This window comes from Nilaparvata lugens, chromosome 4, assembly GCF_014356525.2.
Source record: "Nilaparvata lugens isolate BPH chromosome 4, ASM1435652v1, whole genome shotgun sequence".
NCBI classification, from domain to species: domain Eukaryota; kingdom Metazoa; phylum Arthropoda; class Insecta; order Hemiptera; family Delphacidae; genus Nilaparvata; species Nilaparvata lugens.
In genome coordinates, this window is record NC_052507.1 from 62,082,524 (window position 1) to 62,107,081 (window position 24,558).

Sequence of the window (24,558 nt, forward strand, 5' to 3'; positions counted from 1 at the left end):
ACTTAAGTTCCAACTCATTAACCACTAATTCTGTCTTTTCATAATCCGAAATGGTCTGAGACACCCGAGGATACAGGATACAACACTAAAAATTGCTCAGCAACTTTTGGATCAGAGACATTTTCAGACAGTTCATAAATTCTTTGCAATCTGGTATACAATTGTTCCAGTTTAGCGCGATGCACCCTGATTAGTTTCTGTAATTTCTCCTCCATCTTGAACTCATACACAAAACAATTCAGCCCCGACAATACAAACAACAGACAAAAAAACAAGAATGAGTTCAAAACTAAATGGAAGGAAGAGTCACAACTAGTAAGTTATCAAAGTTAAACTTTGATTATCAATTCACAAGACAAGTTACTGCTGAAGACAAAACTATATGATTAGATAATGTTCTTCCAACAACTCACAAACAAACGATAACTTGTTGAATTGAACAAACAAAATCATGCTGTGATTAACCTTCACTAACATGTATAACAAAATGGACAATAAAAATTCCAACAAACAAATAAATTCCTGAAAAAGAGCACAATGAGCCTAGTTTCAGGAAAATTACAATTTTAACTGAAATAAATTTAATTTCAGACAAATACAAATTGACAAGAAACCTTGCTCTTAGAACAAGGCTACAACAAACTAAGTTGAGCATAGATCAGACCATTCTGAACATGCCAACATTGGACAAAAACGAAGCTGCTCAAATCCAATGTGTGTGAATTAATCAACAAATTACAAATTTAAATTCATCACGGTTTGGAGGACCAAGAATGTTCTGAACAAAGCTCAGGTGAGAGCTACTAGAGGACTGTAATTTACTAGTCAAATGATCAAATACAAACGAGGGGCAAAATTTAATCTTCAATTTGAGCCAGGTTATTTGTACAGCCAAACTCTGCATTAATGAACAATAAAAAAGAGCAAAAACTCACCAGATTTTATCCAATTTTGTCTACTTGCCCTTCGAAGCCTTTATTAGGTGTTTTGGTCAGATTCAGGGTGGAAAGAAATCTGGGAAAAGAAAGGTTTGCTTCCAGGCAGCCTTTTCACGTTCTGCTTGCAGGCTCTGTACTGTATTTCGAACGAAGCTCAAACTGGATTCTTTAAAAATTCAAATCCGATTCAAATTAATTCAATTTAACACTATTTATGCTGTTATACTCAATTCACACACACGACACTTAAACAATCAATTATAAGAAATTTCCGAACGAAATTACATTACAAATACAAATTCGGTCTTGCAACAAGACAACGGGCTGACAAAACAAGTGAATGACAAATGGACATACAAGAACGACTGAACGACTACTAGAATGGCAAGGCAAAACAGCTGGACGATCTGCGCTTGCGCAAACAAGCCTACTATTGGCAGAACTGAAGTCTGGGATTCTGGCGCTACGATTCGAATGCTCTGGCCGGACCAGTATGGTTTGGCAGGAGCTATTCAATCGAGCTCAGTCAGTCGCAGAAGAAGGTACTTCATTTCAAATCCTCGCACCGAAAACGTTCATTGCTTCTTGTTTTTTTTGGTGAATTGTTTTTCATCGGATCTTCCGAACATTGGAGAAAGTGATTCCTTGCTTCACCCTGACACAATGCCACGCACCAAAAAGAGAAGATACATTGCGGTAAGTGACAATATAATTTTCTCTCCAGTCGTGACACAAATTAATGATTTATGAATTACCTTACGATCATTGTTGATAATAATCATGCAGATTCAGTAGAGCATAGTTTCATCTGAAGACTGAATAAATTTACATTTGATTGATTTGGTTCATCTATCTTCAATGAATAGGCTTCATTATAATAATAATCAACAAGCTTTAGTAATACTTTACATTTTTGGCCAACATGCATTCAAGTATGAAGACTGTTTTTCATTACTGACTTCCGTTCAGTGCCCTCGAGGGCAAATTTTCAATACTCTAAGCTTGATTTCTTTATTGTTTTCATGTTGAGAAAATAATAATAAGATGGAAGGTTCATGAATATTCAGAATATTGCAGCTCTTTGAATTTTCAAATCAATTATTCATATACTGTAAAACAATAGAGCCCTACTACCTACAGGTTCTCTTTCCAGCTCATTCAAACTCGATAGGAATGTTTATTCATAGTATTCTTAGAACAGAAATGAATGTATTTATAGTTTCAAATAGGCTAATGTTGATTTATACAGCGCCTCTAATTGAAATGAGTGTTGATAGATCAACAGATCTTATTTTGGCAGCTGATATTTTTGTAAATGATTTTTAGTGAAAACTATTGAGTGATTGTTCTGTGGTTGGAGCACTGCACCACAAAATAAAACTCTCTTCTCAATAGCCCAGTAAATGAAGGTCCAAAAAGCGGTTTCGATCCGAAAATTGAATAAAAGCTGAATTTCCCACTATTGATAGAACCATCCAAGAGGGTCATTCTCTCAAAAGTCCCGAAAAATTCCCTTGGAGATTTCCTCCCCAGCCCCCTAAAACATGAAAAATGCAGATAATCACGGGAAATCAATTATTTCTGTAACCATTGATCGGAAACTGTTCTTTTATACGTCATTCGATTCCTTACATTATGGACTACAATATTAGCTATATTCATTTTTTCAATAAAATAGACAGTTATCTTGATGAAATAATATAATTATATGAGAAAATTTAGGGGGTTTGTGATTTGATTTTTTTGTTTTCTTCGATTAACTTCGAAGCAAGTTATTTTAAAGAAAAATGATTTTTTCCCAGTTTGCAAAGATCAAAGATTTTTCCAAAATCAAAAACTGTAACATTATATGGTTTAGGCTTTTTACGAGCCATTCCAATCAGAAGTGCCCACTCTTGGGTAGTATAGATTCTCCTGTGTTTGCGCACTCTTTCAATTGTGGAATGCATTGAGTCGGCCTCTAAGTACGAGTGACCAGGTTCCATGAACTTCAAGTCTACAGTTTCTATGTGAGTCTTGTTTACAACATACATCATTCCTGAAGCAATGAATTGATTACGATTCTGGCCACCGCAAGAGTCGGAAAATGTTGTGAGATGTTTGATTTCTCTTGGAAGATTAGTCATGTATGTAATTAATCCAGTACCAATTCCACTTGAGCCCTTCATACCATTGCATTCGTCCCAAACATAGCAGAAGCCTTCACCTCTAGAATCGTAAATTGTAAAGTTATAAACTGATAGCTTTTCTTTATAATTAATCTGTGCATCACCCGCAAAGGGAACAGATAATACTGCTTGAAGATCAAATGTAGCTGTCACCCTATCTTTCTCATTGCATTCCATTTCCTCATTTTTCATGTCCATTGCTTGTTTATTGAGAAGCATGTGTGATTGGTACTCTTCTTTTAAATCTTCTCTATTGACAGAATTCTTATATTTGTTACATTTAGAGCATTGATCCTTCTTTGGAATATAGAATGATAATGGAGGTTCATATGAGTTGAAAATGGAGCGATATACTTGTTCTGTCACTGGCTTTTCAATACATTCTTTTCGGCAGAAATCACTGATGTAAAGTCTGTAAAGTTCCATCACGTTTAACTCTGGTGCTAAGTATAGCTTTTTTGAATTCTTACGACAGTAATGAGCCCCTGTTCTTGGAAAAGTATCTATGTGCTTCTTCACTTATTGACACACTACCTCAGGTCTGGTTGCATTAGGAGCTGGCCTACCCTTTTTACCATCTGTTCCACAGTAAACTCCACTTGATAAGGATTTCTTCAATGCTAGATCAATAATCTGGAAACTGATTTGCAAAACTGTGCAAAAGAACTTCAAACAAACTCGATGTTTTTCCATCTGGAAAATTGTACACTCTTGATTTATTTTTTTCTCGGCCTGTTTCTTCAGGGTTTCTCTTCCTTTTTCTTGAAACAGGATTTTCGACCACTAAAGAAGAAAGAAACGCCTTTTGACAACAATCTTCACCAAATTCGTAGTACTCTTTGAATAGATGTTCCTGTTGTTCTTTAGGAATATTTATATGACACTTATATCTACAATTACAGTTTTCAATAGGTGAAAAACATTTTTGAGGCATAACCTTTCCTTTAGCTGTAATGTAGGATTCACCTAATAGTCGGGCCTTTTTTCTTACATTTCTTTGCCAGAGTTCAGGGTTTGCCGTTCTTTTTCTTGATATTTGTTTTTCATGTTCTACATTTACATTACCTTCTCCCAAGTTTCTGTTCTGATCGGTACTTATTGAAGCCTCCTCATCATCTAATTCATCTCCATTTGAAATTTTGATATGCTGTCCTTGAACTAGGTCGTCTATTCTATTATTCACCTCATCTTCAAATTTAAATTTCGATGCATCACCCTCATTCACTACTTCAAGTACAATGTTTGTATTGTCTTCCAAAACTACTGAACTATTCACCAGCCTACCTTCCTCATCACAATTATATAATTCATCACAATTCAGAATGTTGGAATGCTGTTCTTGGAATAGGTCTGAAATATTTACATTATCTTGAGATTCTAATGTCATTATATCAACATTGTTCACAACTTCAATTACAACATTTGTATTTTCTTCCAGAACTACCATATCACTATTGGAATCAAAATCGAAATTGGTCTCTCCTAGCAGTATAATACTATTTTGATCGTTGAAACCACCTTGAAATATTGGAAGATTAGAAGTTTTCTCAGGTTCTGCTTCATTGTGCCTTCCTTCATGTCCTTCGTGTGCTGAAACACCTGTGATATGGCGGAAGGTGTGGCTCGTTCATCAATTGGGCTAGTCAGTCGGGTTGAGCGAGGGGTTTGTTACCACTGTATAAAAAAATGGCTTTTGGTGGCCCTGAAAAGGGCCAAGTTTGTTGCTGGTGGCCCTGAAAAGGGACCAAGATTTTTGCTGGTGGCCCTAAAAGGGACCAAGGCAGGCTAGATGTTTAGTAGTCGTTGACTGGCGCGATACCACGCCATGCGAGGGTCCCGGGCAGGTCCGTCTGGTGCGAGAGCAGGCCGGCAGGGGCTCAAGTCATTGGTTCGCAGTCTCCACTCTGGTTTACCCGGGCTACGGAGAGGGCTGACCGGGTGATCTACTAGCCAGAGGTCGTGCCGAATCTCTGCCGAGAGGACCTCCTCAACTACTTCCTCATTTAGAAGGGGCCTTCGGTCAAACCCCGGGCAGGCAGGGTCGTAGGCTTCCGCTGCACACACTCTGATGTCGGTTCGGCACCCAACCCGCGCATCCAGAACCGCGCGCCAGTTGTTAGGCTGGGGCGCTAAGTCTTGGGGCGCAGCTGGTGTGGCGGTGTACAGCCTCGGCCTCTCATCCACCTGGCGAAGCCGACGTAGGGCCCTCCTCTTCTGAATTCAGTGGCCGGCTCGGTTCCTCCTAGGCATCGGCTGGGTAGTAGACAAGGAAGACACCTCAGGTTGCGGTTAGTCTCGCCGTGGTTCCCTCATTGGCCTGCTCGCTGCTCTGCTCCTGGTATCGGTAGTGGTCTCGGCTGGTAGTGGTCTCTGGTAGTGGTCTCGGCTGGTGATCTCTTCTGGCTCTTCGGTGGAAGGCTGCTAGTGAGCAAGTGCTATCGAGGGTAGCTGAGTAGCCCCCTTTTATTCACAGTCCCCGAGTTCACCTGCGCTGCTATTGGCCGGCGGTGCTCGGCCAATAGAAACGCAGGAACGGGTGGCGGCGACTGAGGCGCACCCTGGTGGCGGGTGGGTCAACCACTCATTTGGTTGATGCGTGGCGTGGGGAGCCGAGCAGAGCGGCAGGCTGAGAGGTAGCGAATGCGAGGGAGGTATCACCTGAAAAAACCATAATTGCTCTTGAATAAAGGCTGAAAATCTTACATAATGCTTCATTATTTAGTGCTTGGACTAACTGTTTTGTAATTAATATAATCAAAACAATAAAAACAAAAAGCTGCATTTTTAAATAGTTGGATTCAATAGCTATAATGAATGTATGAAGATTCTACATAGTTTTTCTCCCAGCTGATGACAGAGGAATCTTCTATTACTTCAAAATTATTTTAAGTCATTGAATTTATGAGAATGAGTATTAATTCTGTGTGCAACTGTGTGTATTATTTTGTATAACTCTTCTGTTTCTGGAAAAATATTTCAATTCATTAAATTGAATAGATCTTAAATCAATCGCCAATACATACAGAGCAAACAACACGGAATAAACAGTCAATATAGCAAATCAATATCAAATCAATAACAAATCAATAACAGTCAATAAATCTCATTGTTGTTGAGCAAGGACTCTTCTGTTTCTGGAACAATATTTCAATTCATTAAATAAAATAAATCTTGATTTAATGAACAATACATACAGAGCAAACAACACAGAATAAACAGTTCAATATAGCAAAACTGAAATCAAGAAGCAACAATAAAGTTTTAAAATAATAGAAGCACATGGAAATTTCATATGAATGGATTACTTGACAGTGTATTCAAGAAGATTCTATAGGTACCTGTTGCATTGAGGTGTAATGGTCCAATCTGACATTCTTTGGCATGTAAGTCTGCAACCTCCTCATCTCTCTCATTGTTTTTGAGCAGGGACTCTTCTGTTTCTGGAACAATATTTCAATTCTTAAAATAAAATAAATCTTGATTCAATGACCAATACATACAGAGCAAACAACAAAGAATAAACAGTTCAATAAAGCAAAACTGAAATCAAGAAGCAAAAATAAAGTTCTATAATATTATAAACAAGGAAATTTCAATTGAATGGATTACTTGATAGTGTAATAAAGATTCTATACCTGTTGCATTGAGGTGTAATTGTCCAGTCTGATTTTCTTTTTCATTTAATGCTACAACCAACTCATTTCTCTCAATGTTGTTGAGCAAGCAATCTTCTGTGTCTGTAACAATATTTTTATTTATTTATCAAATAAATGTATCTCAATTCAATCATTATAGCCTACGCATACAGAGCAATCAACACAGAATTAGCAATAACTTCATTCAATATTGAAGATAAAAAAAAATGAAATCAACTATCTTACAAAATTCATTGTGGGATAATGGCATGAAATTGCTACAGTAGAAAATTTTCAAGCAGGAGTTGGATTTAACTTAATAGTGTAGGCTAACAAAGATTCTATACCTGTTGAGTTGACGATAATAGATAAGGTAGCCACTGGTTGATAAGCCTTCTTATTATTTCACCTGCAGTTTTGGTCTTAAGATTCTTTATGAGTTTATGAGAAAAAGCCTGTCTATGTTTAGGCCTAGTTCATGTCTCAACAAAGTAACTTATCAACAGCAAACAGACAATTTTTGTATCATAATGCCCAAGCTAAATGTAATGAGCATGTTTGAATAGTTCTATTCAGGTCTTTAGGCCTACCTTCAAATTATACTTTTAGGCATATTTTTTTACCATAAAGAAATTATTGAAAAGTTGAGTTGAACTTACCTTGGAATGGAGAGGTTAGCTTTCCAAGTTCACAATAATTATTGTCTCCATCTCGTTCAGAGTTTTTTAAAAGGTTGAAAATTTTCTGTCCACGACTGAGCATTTCTAAGCTCTCTAAATTTCAATCTATAAAACTTCATAGGCCTATTGATCACAATAATTACAGTACAAAATAGCCAGAAAGTAGAGGTTGAAAGTTGATGCTTGCACTGACTTCTACGATGGTTGTCATGCTCTGCTCTTGTTTGTGTATTAGTATGGGTTTAGGTTATGATCTGTAGTGCACAAATGTTGTATGTCCTAAACCTAACCTTGAATGCAAATGAATGTTGGACATACTATATAAGTGCACATTAGATCAGGCTACAACAAGATAGAATACAAATACCAGAGAGAGTAGACTTAGTATTCTCCTGCACAATCATTACAAGTTCACTTTTACTATATCTGTGCTCTAAAAGTATTGGAGACTCTTACGTATTAATGTTGGACATACTATATGAGTGCACTTGATATCAGGTGTTTTTTGGACATACAATAAGATGCAAAACATATACAAGAGAGAGTAGATCTAGTATTTTCATACACAATCATTACATGTCCAATCTACAATAACTGTGCTCTGAAGGTATTCTTCTCTGTTCAGCTGGTACTGCAATTATTGGACATGCTACGAGTGTGCAGAGTGGAATTAGATCATATCGAATTGTGCACTTTTTCCTTTGATGATTTTTAATGAATTTTTCGTATTGTAAAATAGACATACAATATATATGATCTGAAAGATGAAGCTCTCAGCTTTCCAAATATATAAAAATGTCGGAATCGACAAAAAGTGGACATACAATGTTTGTGCTTATAACCAACGATATATGAGAAAATTTAGGGGGTTTGCGATTTGATTTTTTTGTTTTCTTCGATTAACTTCGAAGCAAGTAATTTTAAAGAAAAATGAGGCAAATAATTAATGTCGTTGATTTCATTGCGAATCCATTGATGTGTATTTTTATGTATTTGCGATCCGATTTGACGCTGTGGAAGGGGAAACAGCCGACGCGGCTGACTCCCTTTACCGTAGTAAACAGTTAAAATAGTACTGCTTTCTAAGTTGCATCTTATTTACACTATGACGCTCGAAACATTCAATTTCGTCTATTGTTTTTACATGTGCTGAGACTTTTTAATTCTCTAAATTCTAAATATTAATTTTTTTTTAGATTCAACTAAGTTGATTATGGAATTTTATTCAGCTTTCATTGCCGGTTCAGGAAATCAATATTTCTTACGTGAATGAATTATAATGCCACTATTACAATACGGTCATCATATTGCTGTCTATGTTTTGAATGAAATGTGATAATCAACTCATCATTCTGTTGTTATATATGTGCTTAATCATGCATTCTATGACAGACAAAGATATTGTTTGCAACCGATAAAATAATCATACTATTACATGATAAATAGTAAATATTTATATATAGTCTATATATATATATATATATATATATATATATATATCTATATATATATATATAATATATATATATATATTGTGATGTACCAATGATCGTACAACCCTCAAAATACAAAATAAATTTATTCATAGGCCAGTACAAGAACGGAATAGCTTCTATCACCGTAGAAACATATAATCTTATCTGAGGTCGATAGACGATTGTTATCTAACTTACCAGGCAAGAAATAATAAATCTGTAATTGTATGCCTTCCAAAAAATTAGTCAATGGAAAAAACCATATATGTTTATATGCCAATGGATTAGAACAGTAAAGTTATATTTGAAGGTTAGTTTCGAAATGAAAACATAACCCCGAAACAAACCAAGGCTAGCTCATTAACAAGTAGCAAATTGAGAAGGCAGTTCAACTAAACATCGATCAAAGAAATAATATATTATTAAATTTTTCATTCTTATACTTTCGTTTCTAGGCCAAATAAGCCCGAATATTTATTTATTTTAAACTACAAAGAAAAATATACTTGTTAAAAATATATGAACAAATTAGGTTAGCCATATATGACGTTTGAGGGTCGATATTCTAGCGTATAAAAAACAATAGAAAGAAATATTTATTTATTATGATATTCGTTATTGTTATAAACATATATACCCTTGTCTACTGTATCTTATACTAGCATGTCTATGTTCTATAATTATTAGCTGTTCATTGAAACCAATTTAAAAATATCATCATAGACGAATTCTATTATTTATGTATTATTATAATTATAAAAAACTATATGATAATTTGGAACAACTTCAAATCAGGAATTTCACCATATTTTTTAAAGCTTTAAAGTTGGACACAGTGACACCACCCATTCGGCGTATTGGTTACGTCACAGAATCGGACCAATCCCGAATTAATATGTAAATTTGGCAAGATAAAATTTGGAGAAGAAATTGAAGTGAAAATTGGAAGAGGAAGACTCGAGGCCATTTTGCAAGGATCATCGGTAGGATGCAGACCTAGTCCACATACCTAATTGTTTCAAAGCTTTAATTTCTGTTTCATGTAACTTAATCTTCGTTTTTCTGTTTTTTAAAAAGTTGTTCCAAAGTTCCTATAATAATTGTGATATTAAGATTTTTAATTTTCATTCAAATAAACCCTGAAATCATATCAGTGAAGTCTGTTCAACATTTTTCGCCACGTGGAAGGACCCAGCCGGAACGATCTATTCTACGGCCGAATATATTTCGAAAAACCAAAAAACGGAAACAAAAGTCTGCGTAAGTTGTTCGAATATATAAAAGGGGATCCCCATAAATCTGCAAAAATTGTACAGCGCATAAATTCGTTCATTTAGAAAAGTCATGACTATAGTTTTAAGGGTACAAAACTTATCATAATTAATTTTTATAATATTAAATACATTTAACTATCCACGCTGTACTCAGCCAAAAGGTCTATTTTCCTTAGGCGAAACCACTCCCTGAGAATAATTTTATTATTAATTTATTCTATTTTCTGAATCATATTTCATATTAACTTGTTTTTTCTTGTTGAACTAGTTCAGTTTATGACCCTTTCCAAGGGCTATTATCCATTTCATTTTGTTTAATTGAAGAATACCGAACTTTCTATATAATATTTATAAATTAAAGATCCAAATCTACTATCAACCAACATTTATTTTGTATCTATTGAAAATTATTATTCACATAATTTGTTCATTAATTTATTCCATATTTGCTGTAACAGTTTATCTCTCAGAATATATCCATATTACCGTTTTGTTAAACTGGATTTACTTCATTTTACCTCCAAATTCGTTCTTTCTCGACTGACACACATTGATCATTCAGGACACGTCCTGCTTTGCAATAGCCAGACAGTAGCGAGTATAGTATCTATCATTAGACTATTATCTATTCTGGTGGTAAGTGGTAGTCGTTTTTCTTATCAAGTAATAAATTCTGTCATTGGGAGTATCCCACAGAATCAAATAGTAAATCGACTCCCACCGGCCTGCTACACCGAGGTGAAGTGAATCCCGCATCATCAGCCGATCAACGTTGAAAAGAGAGGTAATAGATCGTATAGACAACGTTAGAATTAAACTCGGTACTCGAAATATTTACTATTTTGGTCCAGCACTTCGCTACATAACCTATAGTATTTATCAGAGACCTGGTTCGCATGGATTTGCCATTCTATCTGTTGTTTCATGCGGTCTAATATCTTTCCAAATTACGGCACAAGTATTGGATTCTGGATATATTGGTCATCACTTGGAGAAAAGGTTCACTCCAAAGTTACTATCTCTGTTTGATCATAGTGACAACAGGATTTATTTTCAGCAGATTCAAGTTGCACTGTATTTTATTATTAAAGTGAATTTTATCCCACCTCACTATATTATAGCCACCTACCATATTAAGTTAGTAATTCAGGTCCCTTACTTCGGCTACCTTTGTAGACCGACAAACCCTCTGTTGAGCAAATTAACTTTTTCAATCTGTCCCATCCATATACTAGTCATTCTGCTTCGATACATCGATTTAGGTGATATCGACAATTCGATTAAACAAAGATCAACCAATCTAACCTACAAATATCTATCATTGAATCATAACCTCAAATATTACAACCGTTTAACTATTCTCTTTAATCAGACTATTCTAATCATAAATTACTTATTCATTTTGCGTCCTCTTCTTTCTACGGAACAAAACAGTGGGGCATTAAACGTTGAGATAAATAATCATGAACCAAGTACAAAGTAGCCTACCGTATAAAATTGAAAGATGATTCATCATCTTCTATTATTTGTTAACACATCGATTCTTCAACTCCACTTGCATCTTGTCGTTCATTACGGTATACACGGGCCTTAATGAGATTTTTATCAATAGAAGTAATATAAAGCATGAGCAGAATCATACTGGCATTACAAGGTTGGCAGAAGCTTTTCTCGATGTCGAGTTATGTTGATTGATATTGATTTTGATTCGGGCACCAAAAGAATAGATCAATTTCTATTTATATGTTGAGGCATTCGAATTAAATCTATTGAACATGATCTCTTATGACTTGGCATTCACAGATTTAGTTGGGTGAAGTTATTTGAAAAATGTACCTGATTATCAATTTTATAGTTTTTATACCATTCTTCCATTCTAGTTCATTGATCATTGATGTGATCGTTGAAGGGTTGAAGAGAGTTAGTTCAAGTGAATCCTAGTACAAGTATTTTGTGGTTATGATGAGCTCTTCTTTATTTTATATCGATGTTTTACTCCAGTAGAAAATGTTGAAAATTGAAAATGTTGGTTTTACATTTTATAATTTATACATTCGTCCCCGTTCTGGCAAAACTCACTAACTACAAAAATGCTCATTTTCAGTAATGTATTTCGATAGGTTAAAAAATGTAGTTCTTTGAGTAGGCAGAACTCACCAAGTCATATCTTTAATTACTATTTCTATTTTTCCACTTTATTAGATCTCACTAAGCTGCTAGACACATTTTTCTTGTCTGGCAAAATTCACCAAAGTCCTTTCGTTTTCAAGGAATCGCCTAGCAATTTTCACTAACCATCATTAATGAGTTTTCATCCTCATGAATACAGAGCTTCATCAAGCATAATAATTCACTAAACATATTTCGTGAGTTTTGCTTCCCACAAACTAATTATTAATGGATAGTGATAACATTATTGATTTATTCCCTAAATTTTAGGAAATGGTGAGCAATATTTGCTGTTTGGTAGTCAGGCAAAACTCACCAAGTGTTATGTGCCTATAACTCAAAACTGTAGTTTTTGACTTGGTGAGTTTTGCCAGTACGGGTACGCATTGGTTTTTTACATTTTAAAATTAATTGTTTCGAGCGCCATAGTGTAAATGAGATGCAATGTAGAAAGCAGTAGGCCTACTATAATCTGTTTACAATGATGAAGGGAGTCAGCTGCTTTGGGGGGTTCCCCTTCCACAGCGTCAAATTGAATCGCAAATATATACCAATATACCAAGAAATATGGAAAGTGCAACCGGATGAGCGAGTGATTGTGCAGCATGATCGTCTAATAGTCGGCAACGTGGCGTTTCGATGGGATGAGAACGGACTGAAATGCGGCACCCACAGTGGCGAGGATAAACTACAAGTGCTGGGATGTGATGGAGAGACTGTCAATAGTATACTACGCAGATCGGCGAATAATGTGATGGTGTCGGCAGAAAGGAATGAGGAGGCCTGAGGTGATGCCGTCAGCCAGCTTGTAGGCTCACAATATACAAAAGACTTGAACATTTTAGTTTATAATATAGCAGGATTAAAGAGTAAGTGTCACTTTGAACTATTCAATTTATTAAGGGAAAATGAATGCTTTGTGTTGTTAGAAACTTTCATAGAGGAAGGAAAACAAATTATTTATGAACATTTTTTGAAAGGATATATTTTCTCATGGGAGTTTGCTACAAGGGATAGTAGATTTGGTAGAGCTGAGAAGGGACAACTAATAGCCTTTAGGGACAGGTGGAAAAACTCTATAAGGATAGAAAAATCAAATGGAAGAGAAGTTTTATTTATGTTGGAAAATAATTTGTGCATAGTTCCAGTTTATTTGAGTGGAGGTCTAGAGAGTGAATGGGAATTTGATTACTGTGCTCTGTATGATTTCTTGGTCTCCTGTTATGAGACTAGTAGTATGATTAATGTAGGTGATATGAATGGCCGGGTGGGAGAGGCGCAGTGCTTGCCAACTCAAATCTCAATTGATAGCACAGATATAGAGTATGAGCGCACATCTAAAGATAAAGTGTTTAATAGAAAAGGGAGAAAAATTATAAACCTTTGTGAGGAGTTTAATTTTGTTATATTAAATGGTAGAGTGATTGATTGATTGATTGAGTACTTTATTTATGTAGATTACAATATATACTGGCACTACAGTAAGTCACTATAAGTAAGCTACAATACAGCAAAGTTATAGATGAATTACATAATATAGACTAAGAAAATAACTATTGAACTGTATATTATATGAAAAAGCAATTTGTAATATAATAACTATAGATAATAATCATATTGTTATGCATCTACATAAATTGGCGGAGCTTTGGACATATCAATGTCCATTCTTTGGGAAGAATATTAAAAATATCCTCCCCACTAACTCTCTACCAAAACGTTAATTTCGTTATTTAAACTAAGGATTTATTTATTAATGGAAATATTGTAAAAGTTTTAATCAATATGAATATTGAAGAGAAAAAAAACAGAAAATTGATAAAGTAAATAATTATATAGGTAGATAAGATCAAATAATTGATTAATAAAATGAAGTAGGCTGAAAGTAGATCAGGGTTATCAAATTTCAGTAATATACAGCAGTATGCAGTGGATAATTGAAATAACATGAGTTATATAATATATATATATAATATATATATATATTATATATATATATATATATATAAACAATTCGTTATATAACATGGTTTAAAGGTTTATATTGGTGGAATGGGTGAGGGATGGTTGTCATGTGATCGTTCTAGGGCCGGACAGTTTCAGTCATTTGTTCCAAAATATGTTTTTTTAAAGTCAGGTTGAAGCTCGCTCGGCTCTCGATAGACCTGATAGAAACAGGAAGTGTATTCCATGCACGACAGGCACTGACTAAGAAGGATTTTGTTAAAATAGTAGTTCGATGATTGGGTATCCTTAAGTACTTTCTCCGGTTCTAGTATGTGAAGCATCTATCCTCCTACCTTCAGAGACAAATTTGAAATCATCTTTAAAATAGTTCGGATTACCGTATTTCAAGATATCTCTAACAAGCTTGACTATTCGAAAAAGCCTCTGATCGGGAAGCTTCAATGTTGAACTAGCAATGTGGGCTGGGGTGATATGATCATGGCGTTGGAGAGAGAAGACGAAACGTAGACAATAATTTTGGCAACGCTGTAGTTTATCATTCAGAGTGACTTGCATATCATTAAGAACAGAATTACAATACATTAAATGTGGGAAGATGAGAGATTGAACCAATAATAATTTAATGTTTCTAGGGAGGATATCGCGCATTTTCTTCAATGCATGCATGGCTGAGAATACCTTTTTACAAGTTTTGTTCACTTGTTCTGACCAGTCAAGAGTATTATTCATAATAATGCCTAAATTTTTAACTGAGCTACAGTAAGGAATGTCATTACCGTCTACACTAACTTTGTGAATCGATTCAAGGTCAATATTGTTTATAAGACGAGAATATCCAATTATAATGGGTTGTGTTTTGATGGGATTAAGCTTAAGGCCATTTTTCTTTGTCCATTCCACTATCGAATTGATATCCTGATTCATTATTCCAACTGTTTCATTAATTTTTGTTATGGGACAGCTTAAATAGATTTGAAGGTCGTCTGCATAAGTATGGAAACTGGAGAATTTGATAATGGAAGAAAGGTCATTAGCATACAAAGTGAAGAGGAGAGGGCCTAAAATTGAACCTTGTGGTACTCCATGCATAACGTTTTTCCAAGTTGACTTTCTGTCACCGACAGATACACATTGTTTCCTACCTAATAGATAGGATTTAAACCAAACTGACGAGTTGTGACTGAAACCAAGAATAGCCAACTTATTCAGAAGGACTGTATGATCAACAGTATCGAATGCTTTAGAAAAATCAAATAGGGTGAGGATGGTGCATTTTCTTTGGTCCATAGCTAACCTTATATCATCAGTGACACGAAGCAGAGCTGTCTCAGTTGAATGGAATTTTCTAAAGCCTGATTGAAAGTTATGAAGCTTACTATTGTTGTCTAGAAATTTTACAACTTGAGCATGAATGAGTCTTTCTAGCACTTTGGACAATGCAGGTAAAATACTGATTGGTCTAAAATCCTCAACTTTATTGGGTGATGGAACTTTATTTAGAGGGCGAACCAGAGCAAACTTCCAGTTTTCAGGGAAAATGCCTTCTTCAAGTGACTTGTTGAAAATGTATGTAATGGTTGGTAAAACAGCAAATAACATCTTCTTGATAAATTTAATAGGAATTTTGTCTACACCCGTAGCATTACTATGAATACATTGAATTGCTCTGAAAGTGTCTTCTTCTGAGATTGGATGGAAATGAAATTGATCAGTGATTGGTAAATCTAAGTTTGTAACCTGCTCTTCAAGATCATCTATATGATTAGCAATGACAACTTCGTCGCGTTGGTTAGAGTGTGAAACGAAATGGTCATTTATATTATTCAATGGTAAGTCAATTTGTGAATTCGATTTCTGTTTGCCAAGCCCGAATTCTTTTATTCCCTTCCAAAGTGATTTAGAGTCTTGTCTATTGTTTGTCATAAACGATTTCAAATATCTAATCTTTGAGCTCCGTAATTCCTGTTTAACCCTATTTCTAAGGCTCCTATACTCTATCAAACTGTCCAAGTCAAATCTCTTTTTAAATTTTCTATGTGCTTTGTCTCTACGTCCCATCATCTTAAGTATGTCTTCAGTCATCCACGGTACTCGTCGTTTTCTATTAATCCTCTTTGTCACATAAGGTGCATGTTTGTCATACAAAGTCAAAGTCCAATTCTCGAAAGTCTTGACCATGTCATCAACTGAGGGTAATGCTTCAATTTGATGCCATGGAGTCTGAGCCACATCAGGTAGGAAGGCGGCTTCATGAAAGTTTTTGAAGTCTCTATAAGTGATAATTTTCTGTTCTGGCTTGGGTATCTTATGGGAAAGTACACAGTAGATCAAATCATGTCTAGAAATAGCTGGGACTGAGATTTGGCCTGCTTGAACAACCTCATTGGGATCACTAACAATGAGAAGGTCAATGAGTGTGTCTGATTCATTAGTATGATGAGTTGGATCGAGGGGTAAAATAGTCATGTTTAGGCATTGGAAAATTGTAGTCAGTTGAAAGTAGTCAAAGTTACGATTCGTCATGTTCAAGTCGGTGTTCATATCCCCCATAACTAGTATACGGTTATAACAAGGCATAAGAGAAAGCAAGGCATTTTCGAAATCTGTGAAATGACCTATTTTTGGTGGGCGATAACAGATACCAACGAGTAATTTATCATTACTAGATAAGGATAATTCAAGTAGCATAAACTCTGGTCTGGAACAATACTCTTGTTTAGATGTGATTAAAACTTTTGTTTTGATACCATCTTTCACATAAATTGCTACACCCCCACAAGCTTTATTTAATCTATCATTCCGGAAAAGATTATATCCAGGCAATGCAACAAAATTTGATGAAATACTAGGCTTCAAAAATGATTCGGAAATTCCGATTATATTGAAGTCCTGAAAACGGAAGATTGCTCTGAGTTCATCAATGTGGCAACTGAGGGATTGTACGTTAAGGTGAGCAGCCTTGAAAAGTTTTTTGAAAGAGTGGAGCTTATTTGCCCCAGTGATGGGAGATGCTTTGGGAGAATTCACATTTATTAATAATAGAGGAGCGTCAGTAATCGACCCATGTTGTGTTGGTTTAGATAGTTTAAGTTTAGCAAAATATTTTAGTCTCATACCAGCGAGCTTCTCGGATCATTTGCCCTTATGTTTGACCGTTAACTGTGAATGTAGTGAACCTCTAGAGAATAATTGTTGTTTGCCAATAGCACCAAAATTATTTTGGAGTAGAAAAAACGGAAATAGTTTATTTATAGAGAAATTAGATCTCAGATGTAGAAATGTATTATTGCCAGAGAATATAAATGAAGCTAGTATTAAGTTGAGGGAGCTTATATATGACGCCACTAACTTCAAAAATGAGTCCAATCAAACAAATAATAAATTCAAGAAAAACGCCTGGTATGACAGACAGTGCGAAAAAATAAGAGATAGGATGTTTTCCCTTCTGAAAATATTTAGGAGAACCATCTCCACGCAAGTTAAAAAAGACTATTTGGCGGTGGTTAAGGAGTACAAGGAAACTTGTAATATTAAGAAAAATGCTTACTGGGAGCAGGTGAAAACAAAACTGAAATCAGTACGGGACTCAAAACATTTCTGGGAATTAGTACTTGAATTTAAAGGATCAAACACAGTCAAAAATGTAAATATAAAGCCAGAGAAATGTTGAGAAATGGGTATGTCATTATAAAGTGTTTTATAATCCCTCACGGTCGAGTGGCCCAACGTTGTACGCGGAGCCCTTCAGCAAAAATGAGTTTCTGGACAGGACTATTGATATAAATGAAGTCAACTTATCATTGAAAAAATTGAGAAATGGAAAGGCTCCAGTTGAAGATCGAATTTCTGGCGAGTTTTATAAAATAGCACCTGCAGCATATAACCAGTTAATGTGTAATTTTTTAATAGAGTTTACGAAGCAGGTATAGCCCCAGATGCCTTCAAAAAGTCAATGATTTTCCCACTGGATAAGAAAGGGGACTCGAGAGATCCCAAGAATTATAGAGCCATATCATTCACAAACTCAATTTATAAAATTTCTGTGGGATGTTTATTGAATAGGCTGGAAAAATATGTGAAGCATACAAACACCATTAGGGAGAATCAAGCCGGCTTCAGAAAAAGATACTCATCTGTGGATAACATTAATGTTCTGTATAATTTGATTAAATATTCTGTGTCAGAAAAGAATAGAAGAGTATACTGTTTCTACGTCGATTTCAAATCTGCCTTCGACTCGATTGATCGAGAAGCATTATTTTATAGATTATTAGAGATAGGTGTATCGAATAAGTTTGTCCAAATGATGAGAGGCTTGTATGATAATGTATCATCTGCTGTGTGGTGCGAGAAAGGGCTGACAGAAGATATTCAGTTTGAAAGCGGCTTAAAACCGGGCTGTTTGTTGTCCCCGATTTTATTCTCCATATTTACATATGATATCTGTGAATGTATCGGTGGAGGCCTAAGGATTGGAGGTCACGATATGAACGCACATCTTTATGCGGATGACTTAGTAATATTCACCGACAGTATTCATAAAATGCAAAGTATTTTTGACAGACTGAAGGATTATTGTAGCCGCTGGAACTTGACAGTGAATGGAGATAAGTCAAAAATGATGGTATTCAGGAAGGGGGGTAGATTGCGCAAGAATGAGAAGTGAAGGTTTGGAGAGGAGCCTATAGAAGTAGTCAAAGAATACAAGTACTCAGGTGTTACATTCACATCCGCACTATCATTGACTAGTCACTTCAAAGCTAAAGTGTCAGCAGCAAAATATGGTGTGAATAGTTTGTGGGGGAAGTTAATTACAAACAATGATGTCCCAGTATCAACGAAACGGCAAGTTTTTAATGCGGTTAGCAAGGCCACGGTTACATATGCCGCAGAGGTATGGGGGTACCAACAGAGAGAGCAACTAGAATGCTTTCATAGATTCTTTCTTAAAAGACTGTTTTGCTTACCAATGAACACACCAATGATATAATTATATATTATATCTGGAGAGTGGGGAGGGCGTTTTATGGCTAGATACTTTGAGAATGAATGTGAAGTATATAGTAAAGACTATAAACCTACCTGAGTTCAGATTCACAGGAAGAATAACAAGATTGATGGCGCAAAGCAAATGTGGATGGTACAAGGATTGGAAACATTTGTATGTGCAATACAATATGGACTGGATTGATCCAGTTACCCAGCCGAGTTTATGGAGAAATGGATGTGAAATTATCATTGAACGGATACGTGACAGATTGATAGAAACTTGGTGGAATAGGGCCGCAACTTCGCAGTTCCACTCAATGTATCAGAGACTAAGAGCGTCACATACAATTGGAAGAGATTATATTAATGACGAAAACAAGAGACGTTTTATTAGTATGATATTCAGAGTGAGAGGGTCCCTGTTACCTCTGAATTTCAGGGTAGATAGGAATGATAACAGCTATATATGTTCACTTTGCAATAGCAGGGAGATAGAAGACACATGCCACTTCTTGGGTCGATGCGCAGTACTGGGAGAGTTTCGGATGAAATGGTTCGGTCGCTGGATTATAGAAGAGGAAACTATACTTAGATACCTGAATGGTGAAAACTGGAGAAGATTGTTGGGCTATATTGACGAGGCTTTGAAGTATCGGGAGCAATTGGTTTCAGAGTTCAATTACTAAGAACAACATGAGGGTTATATCCCATGACATTTATAGTAGTCTACCGTAGAATTATTGTAATTTATGTAATTAGAGATACAGTTGTATACATTCATTTATTTATTTTTTATTTTTTTGTGTCTCTCTTTCTCATTTTTATACATGCAAATCAAACTAAATGTATTTATTGGGTGAATGATTTGAGAAGTCTTGCTGCCATTTAGAATAATTATATGATGCGCTAAGGTCTGATGATGAATTTTTCTTTTCTAAAATTGATAGCTTTCATTCGGAGCGATTGAATGCATAGAGAGTATCGATAAGATGTTGTCCGAAATAATTTAGAACTGATCCGAGAAATAAGCTTATCAAAAAATTGATATGATATGATACAGATAAACTACCAACTCTGGCTGACGGCATGTGCCATGCCAATTGAATCTTTGTTATTGCTTTGGAATTGTAATTGTGCTTTTTGTTATGAGTATCAATAAAATTCTTTATCTATCTATCTATCTATCTATCTATACCAATATACATCAATGAGTTCGCAATGAGAGTGGCTACATTAATTATTTGTCTCATTTTTCTTTAAAATTACCTGCTTCGAAGTTAATCGGAGAAAACAAAAAAAAATCAAATCGCAAACTTCCTAAATTTTCACATATATATTATTTCATCAAGAAAACTGTTCGTTTTATTGAAAAAAATGAATATAGCTAATATTGTAGTCCATAATGTGAGGAATCGAATCGAATGACGTATAAAAGAACTGTTTCCGATCAATGGTTACAGAGATAATTGATTTCCCGTGATTACCTGCATTTTTCAACTTTGAGGGGGGCAAGGGGGGAAAGCTCCAGGGGGATTTCTTGGGACTTTTGGGAGAATGACCCTCTGGGAGGGTTCTATCGATGGTGAGAGATTCAGCTTTTATTCAATTTTCAGATCGAAAAAACCTTTATTGACTGGGCTACAAGCTGCCTTCGAATGGAGATAGAAGATGATTAATTATTCACCTTGCAAATATATACCTCTAACAAACTAGAAATGAATCAATAAAGGAAATGCCTAATTTCGTATACTTCAACAGGAATCATTGTCATAGTAGAGGTACTTATCTAATTACTTCAGGTTTATTCGTGAGTACTATGACTAATATCAATAGTTATCTATATTTATTCTACCTGATAATAATCGATTTGGAATTCACAGTGAATGTTAACATAGATTGAAAGATACGTTATAAACAAGTTTTTCAATTTTTTAAATGATTCAAAGAACCGTTCTTCCATAATGCTTACAATAGCCAATTATTCCTTTATTTCAGGAGAGCAGTAGGGGAAAGAAGGCTCTGGCATTATTAAACATCGAAGTAGGTAAGTTATCTCAGAAATGTGTATTCCTCCTCTAGAGCTTGTTGTTATTGTTCTATTGCCACAAGATGGGTAGAGACGGCGCGCTACCGTACATAAAGTACAGTAGTATACATAAAGTAACATGGTAAAATCTTATCTATAAAAACATTCTAGCATTATATTTAATTACTCGGAATTTTCTCTCCCTGAGAATGATCAATCATCAGCTATATCCATACTTGAACAATTTTCTTTCCGACTTTCGTTTTGTCTCAATGTTCGTTTTGCTTTTCGTCTAGCGCTTCACGCATCCTATTAAAATCAGGCGTAAAATCGAATGATGAAACGCATGCGTAAAGTGCATCGACCAAGTGTGGACATAGGTGTTTATGATTAATGGAGAGAGTTTTGTGGAGAGAAAGATTATCACATTAATAGTAGTTCTGTGAAAAGTAGACCTCGCGCAGTGGTAAACCACAGCCTCCTCTGTCCACACTGTCGGCGAGATATCTGTGTGAAAAAGACTAATGGCTGTTGGGGTTGGTGTATCAAAAATACTAACATTAGAAGCTAATCTCCTTCAAGACGTACTGGCAACAGGTCAGCCCGAGTTGAAAGCAGAGAAAGGTCGAGAGAAAATACTATGTTAATTTCAGTTATTAATTGCATGCGTCATTGCATGTAACTAATAGTCCACACAACAGCTGAATTTTACTAAGTTAAATTGAGAAATTAATTGCACGCGTCCAATTAATATTAATTGTAATTAATATTACAATATTATTAATCCAATCGATAGCTGATTTATGATTACAGTAATGATTCTATAGTCAGATTTTTATGGTAATATTGGCGTTCGATGGAGACTCCTTTTCCTTTCGTATTATCCTCAAAAAGTCTCATAATATATATGTCGACGCCTCTTGTTTCGAAGTACTTGTATACCAAATATTTTATTAGACAATGACTAATACTTGCGACTGCGATACTGCGGTACAAGCAAACATACAAAATCCGATAGAGTTGAAGCTAAGACCTCAGCTTCGCTTTGGTCAATTATTTTTAATGAATCGGTCAATCTACTCTATTCATTGGAGGAATTCCCAGTGAAGAGGATGATTGTCAAATGAATTATTTTACTGATTGATTTGCCACTCATCCCAGAGATGTAAGTAGGTGGTGAATCAAAATTGAAAATTAAAATCATTATATACATCCCGCTAAACAAGTGGCAGCATTTGGTAAAACATACTTCTTGTAGCCACCCTTCTAATGATTGATAATATAATATATTTTAAAGTGCTACACCCTTATTATAATTTAGAGTTCATAATTAATAATAAATTTAATCTTAATTCATATTTTTATTGATTAATCAAATTCCTAAATGATTTTAATATTACATTATATAAGATTATTATATTATTTTTCAGGATATGGAAATGGTGCAAACCACATTCCCATTGGATCTCCAAGTGAAGATCTTCCAGACGAATCAGTGCCTGAGAAACCTTCCACAACACATCTTCCTGACAAGTCAATGCCTGATAAGCCTTACAGTGAAGATCTTCCAGGCAAATCAATGCTTCAGAAGCCTCACAGTGAATATCTTCAAGATGAATCAATGCTTGAGAGGAACTTAGATAAGCACTTCTTCCTGAGTTTCATAATTTATGCAGCTTAAAGAAACCAATATTCAGTTCAAATAACTTATATGAAACCAGCTATTCTGTCATACATACAGTCAACAGAGTAAAGGATGGAATCTTCTCAAAAAGTAAATTGTAATGTTATACTTGGTAAACAACTGCCTTTTCTCATATTATGTTCAATTATCATTTTAGCATTCCAGCTTTAAACGACGGGAGTCGGGAGACTTAAAGTAGGCTCACCTCACTATATTTTTTGACAATATACACTAATTTGATAGAACTTATTTTCGATAACATAAAGTCTAAAAATTCATACAACCAACAAACCAAAACGGAGCTGAAAAACATGAAATATTTCTGAGGTTTTCAAATTTTCACTGAGAATATAGAAACGGAATTCATAACAATGGCAACTATTTTGTAAACAATTTTTTGTAACAAATAATTGCAAATTGATGGCTCAAATTATACAGAGTGAGTCATATGTATGGGAACCCTTCAATAAGTTGGAGACTATTATAGATATAATACTGTAACTTTTAGGATAAGATTTTGGTCGAATACTCTACCTTTTGCCGTACAACTGAATTTCAACCCAATTTCATTAAGGGTGACTTAGGGGTTGTAACTCGAATATTTTAAATGTAGACACCTATTGTGTGGCAAGTCATTTTAAAGGCCTTTTGAAAACAAGAAAGATAGTATCAATAAGAAAAGTTCTATGATGCTTGTATTCAAAATAGCTACTGATTGAGGTTTTAGTTTTCACTTGAAACTATGAATATTAATTATAGTTTGTTAACACTATGAATATTCAGTTTTTACTTGAAACTTCAATCAGCCGCCATTTCGAATACAAGCATCATAGAACTTTTTTATTGATGACATCTTACTTGTTTTAAAAAGGCATTTGAAATGACTTACAACACAATAGGTGTCTACATTTAAAATATTCGAGTTACAACTCCTAAGTCACCCCCTAATGCAATTTGGTTGAAATTCAGTTGTACGTAAAAAGGTAGAGTATTCTACCAATAACATATCCTGAAAGTTGCAGTATTATATTTACAACAATCTTCTGATTGAGGGGTTTCCATACATATGACTCACTCTGTATATTGATTTGTATTGAACAGAATGAATATATAAAAACTGATCCTCTGAGAATATATTTGAAATCTAATTCCCATTCCAAATGATAAGAAATCCATTTTGAGAAAAGTAATGTATTCTCAGGGAAGACTCTTACTCTGTATTTTCTCTTCAATTGAAGTTACAAAATATTGTTTATTTTTGTTTTAGGAACAACCAAGGACACCTCGTCAACTGATCAATACCATCACCACCATCTACGCTGAGTATTGTTGATTCAGACAAAGACCCAGAATATGCACCCACCACCAGCTCCAGTGAGGCTGATTCATCCAAAGAGGAAACTAATGAAGAGGATGAGGCCTATTTCATCGACAAAACTGCATCATCACCAGCACCACCATCTTCACCACCTTTAACTTCTTCACAGGATTACAGTGATGATCATTCTGTAATCATTGATGGTGAACAGATTGAGGGGGAAGAGGAAAATGA

At 35.1% G+C, this 24,558-nt stretch overlaps 2 protein-coding genes across 3 annotated transcripts; one reads left to right on the forward strand and one right to left on the reverse strand.

Annotated features, from left to right (window-relative positions):
• The first annotated feature begins 1,153 nt into the window (after positions 1-1,153).
• Positions 1,154-24,352, forward strand: LOC120350896. Of its 2 annotated transcripts, XM_039426115.1 has the most exons (4): positions 1,154-1,634; positions 21,292-21,340; positions 22,753-22,920; positions 24,274-24,352. In XM_039426115.1, exons 1-4 carry the CDS (start codon positions 1,320-1,322, stop codon positions 24,327-24,329), a joined length of 588 nt encoding a protein of 195 aa, XP_039282049.1. In that variant the 5' UTR covers positions 1,154-1,319; the 3' UTR covers positions 24,330-24,352. The 2 variants fall into 2 exon arrangements, with proteins under 2 accessions (XP_039282049.1, XP_039282048.1); XM_039426114.1 differs by lacking the exon at positions 24,274-24,352 and having other exon boundaries at positions 22,753-23,101.
• On the reverse strand, positions 5,625-7,645 carry LOC120350897. The gene is made up of 4 exons (XM_039426116.1): positions 7,401-7,645; positions 6,742-6,843; positions 6,445-6,546; positions 5,625-5,764 (listed from the first exon to the last, which is right to left on the reverse strand). The coding sequence occupies exons 1-4, from the start codon at positions 7,501-7,503 to the stop codon at positions 5,688-5,690; spliced, it is 384 nt and encodes a 127-aa protein (XP_039282050.1). The 5' UTR covers positions 7,504-7,645; the 3' UTR covers positions 5,625-5,687.
• Positions 24,353-24,558: the final 206 nt, after the last annotated feature.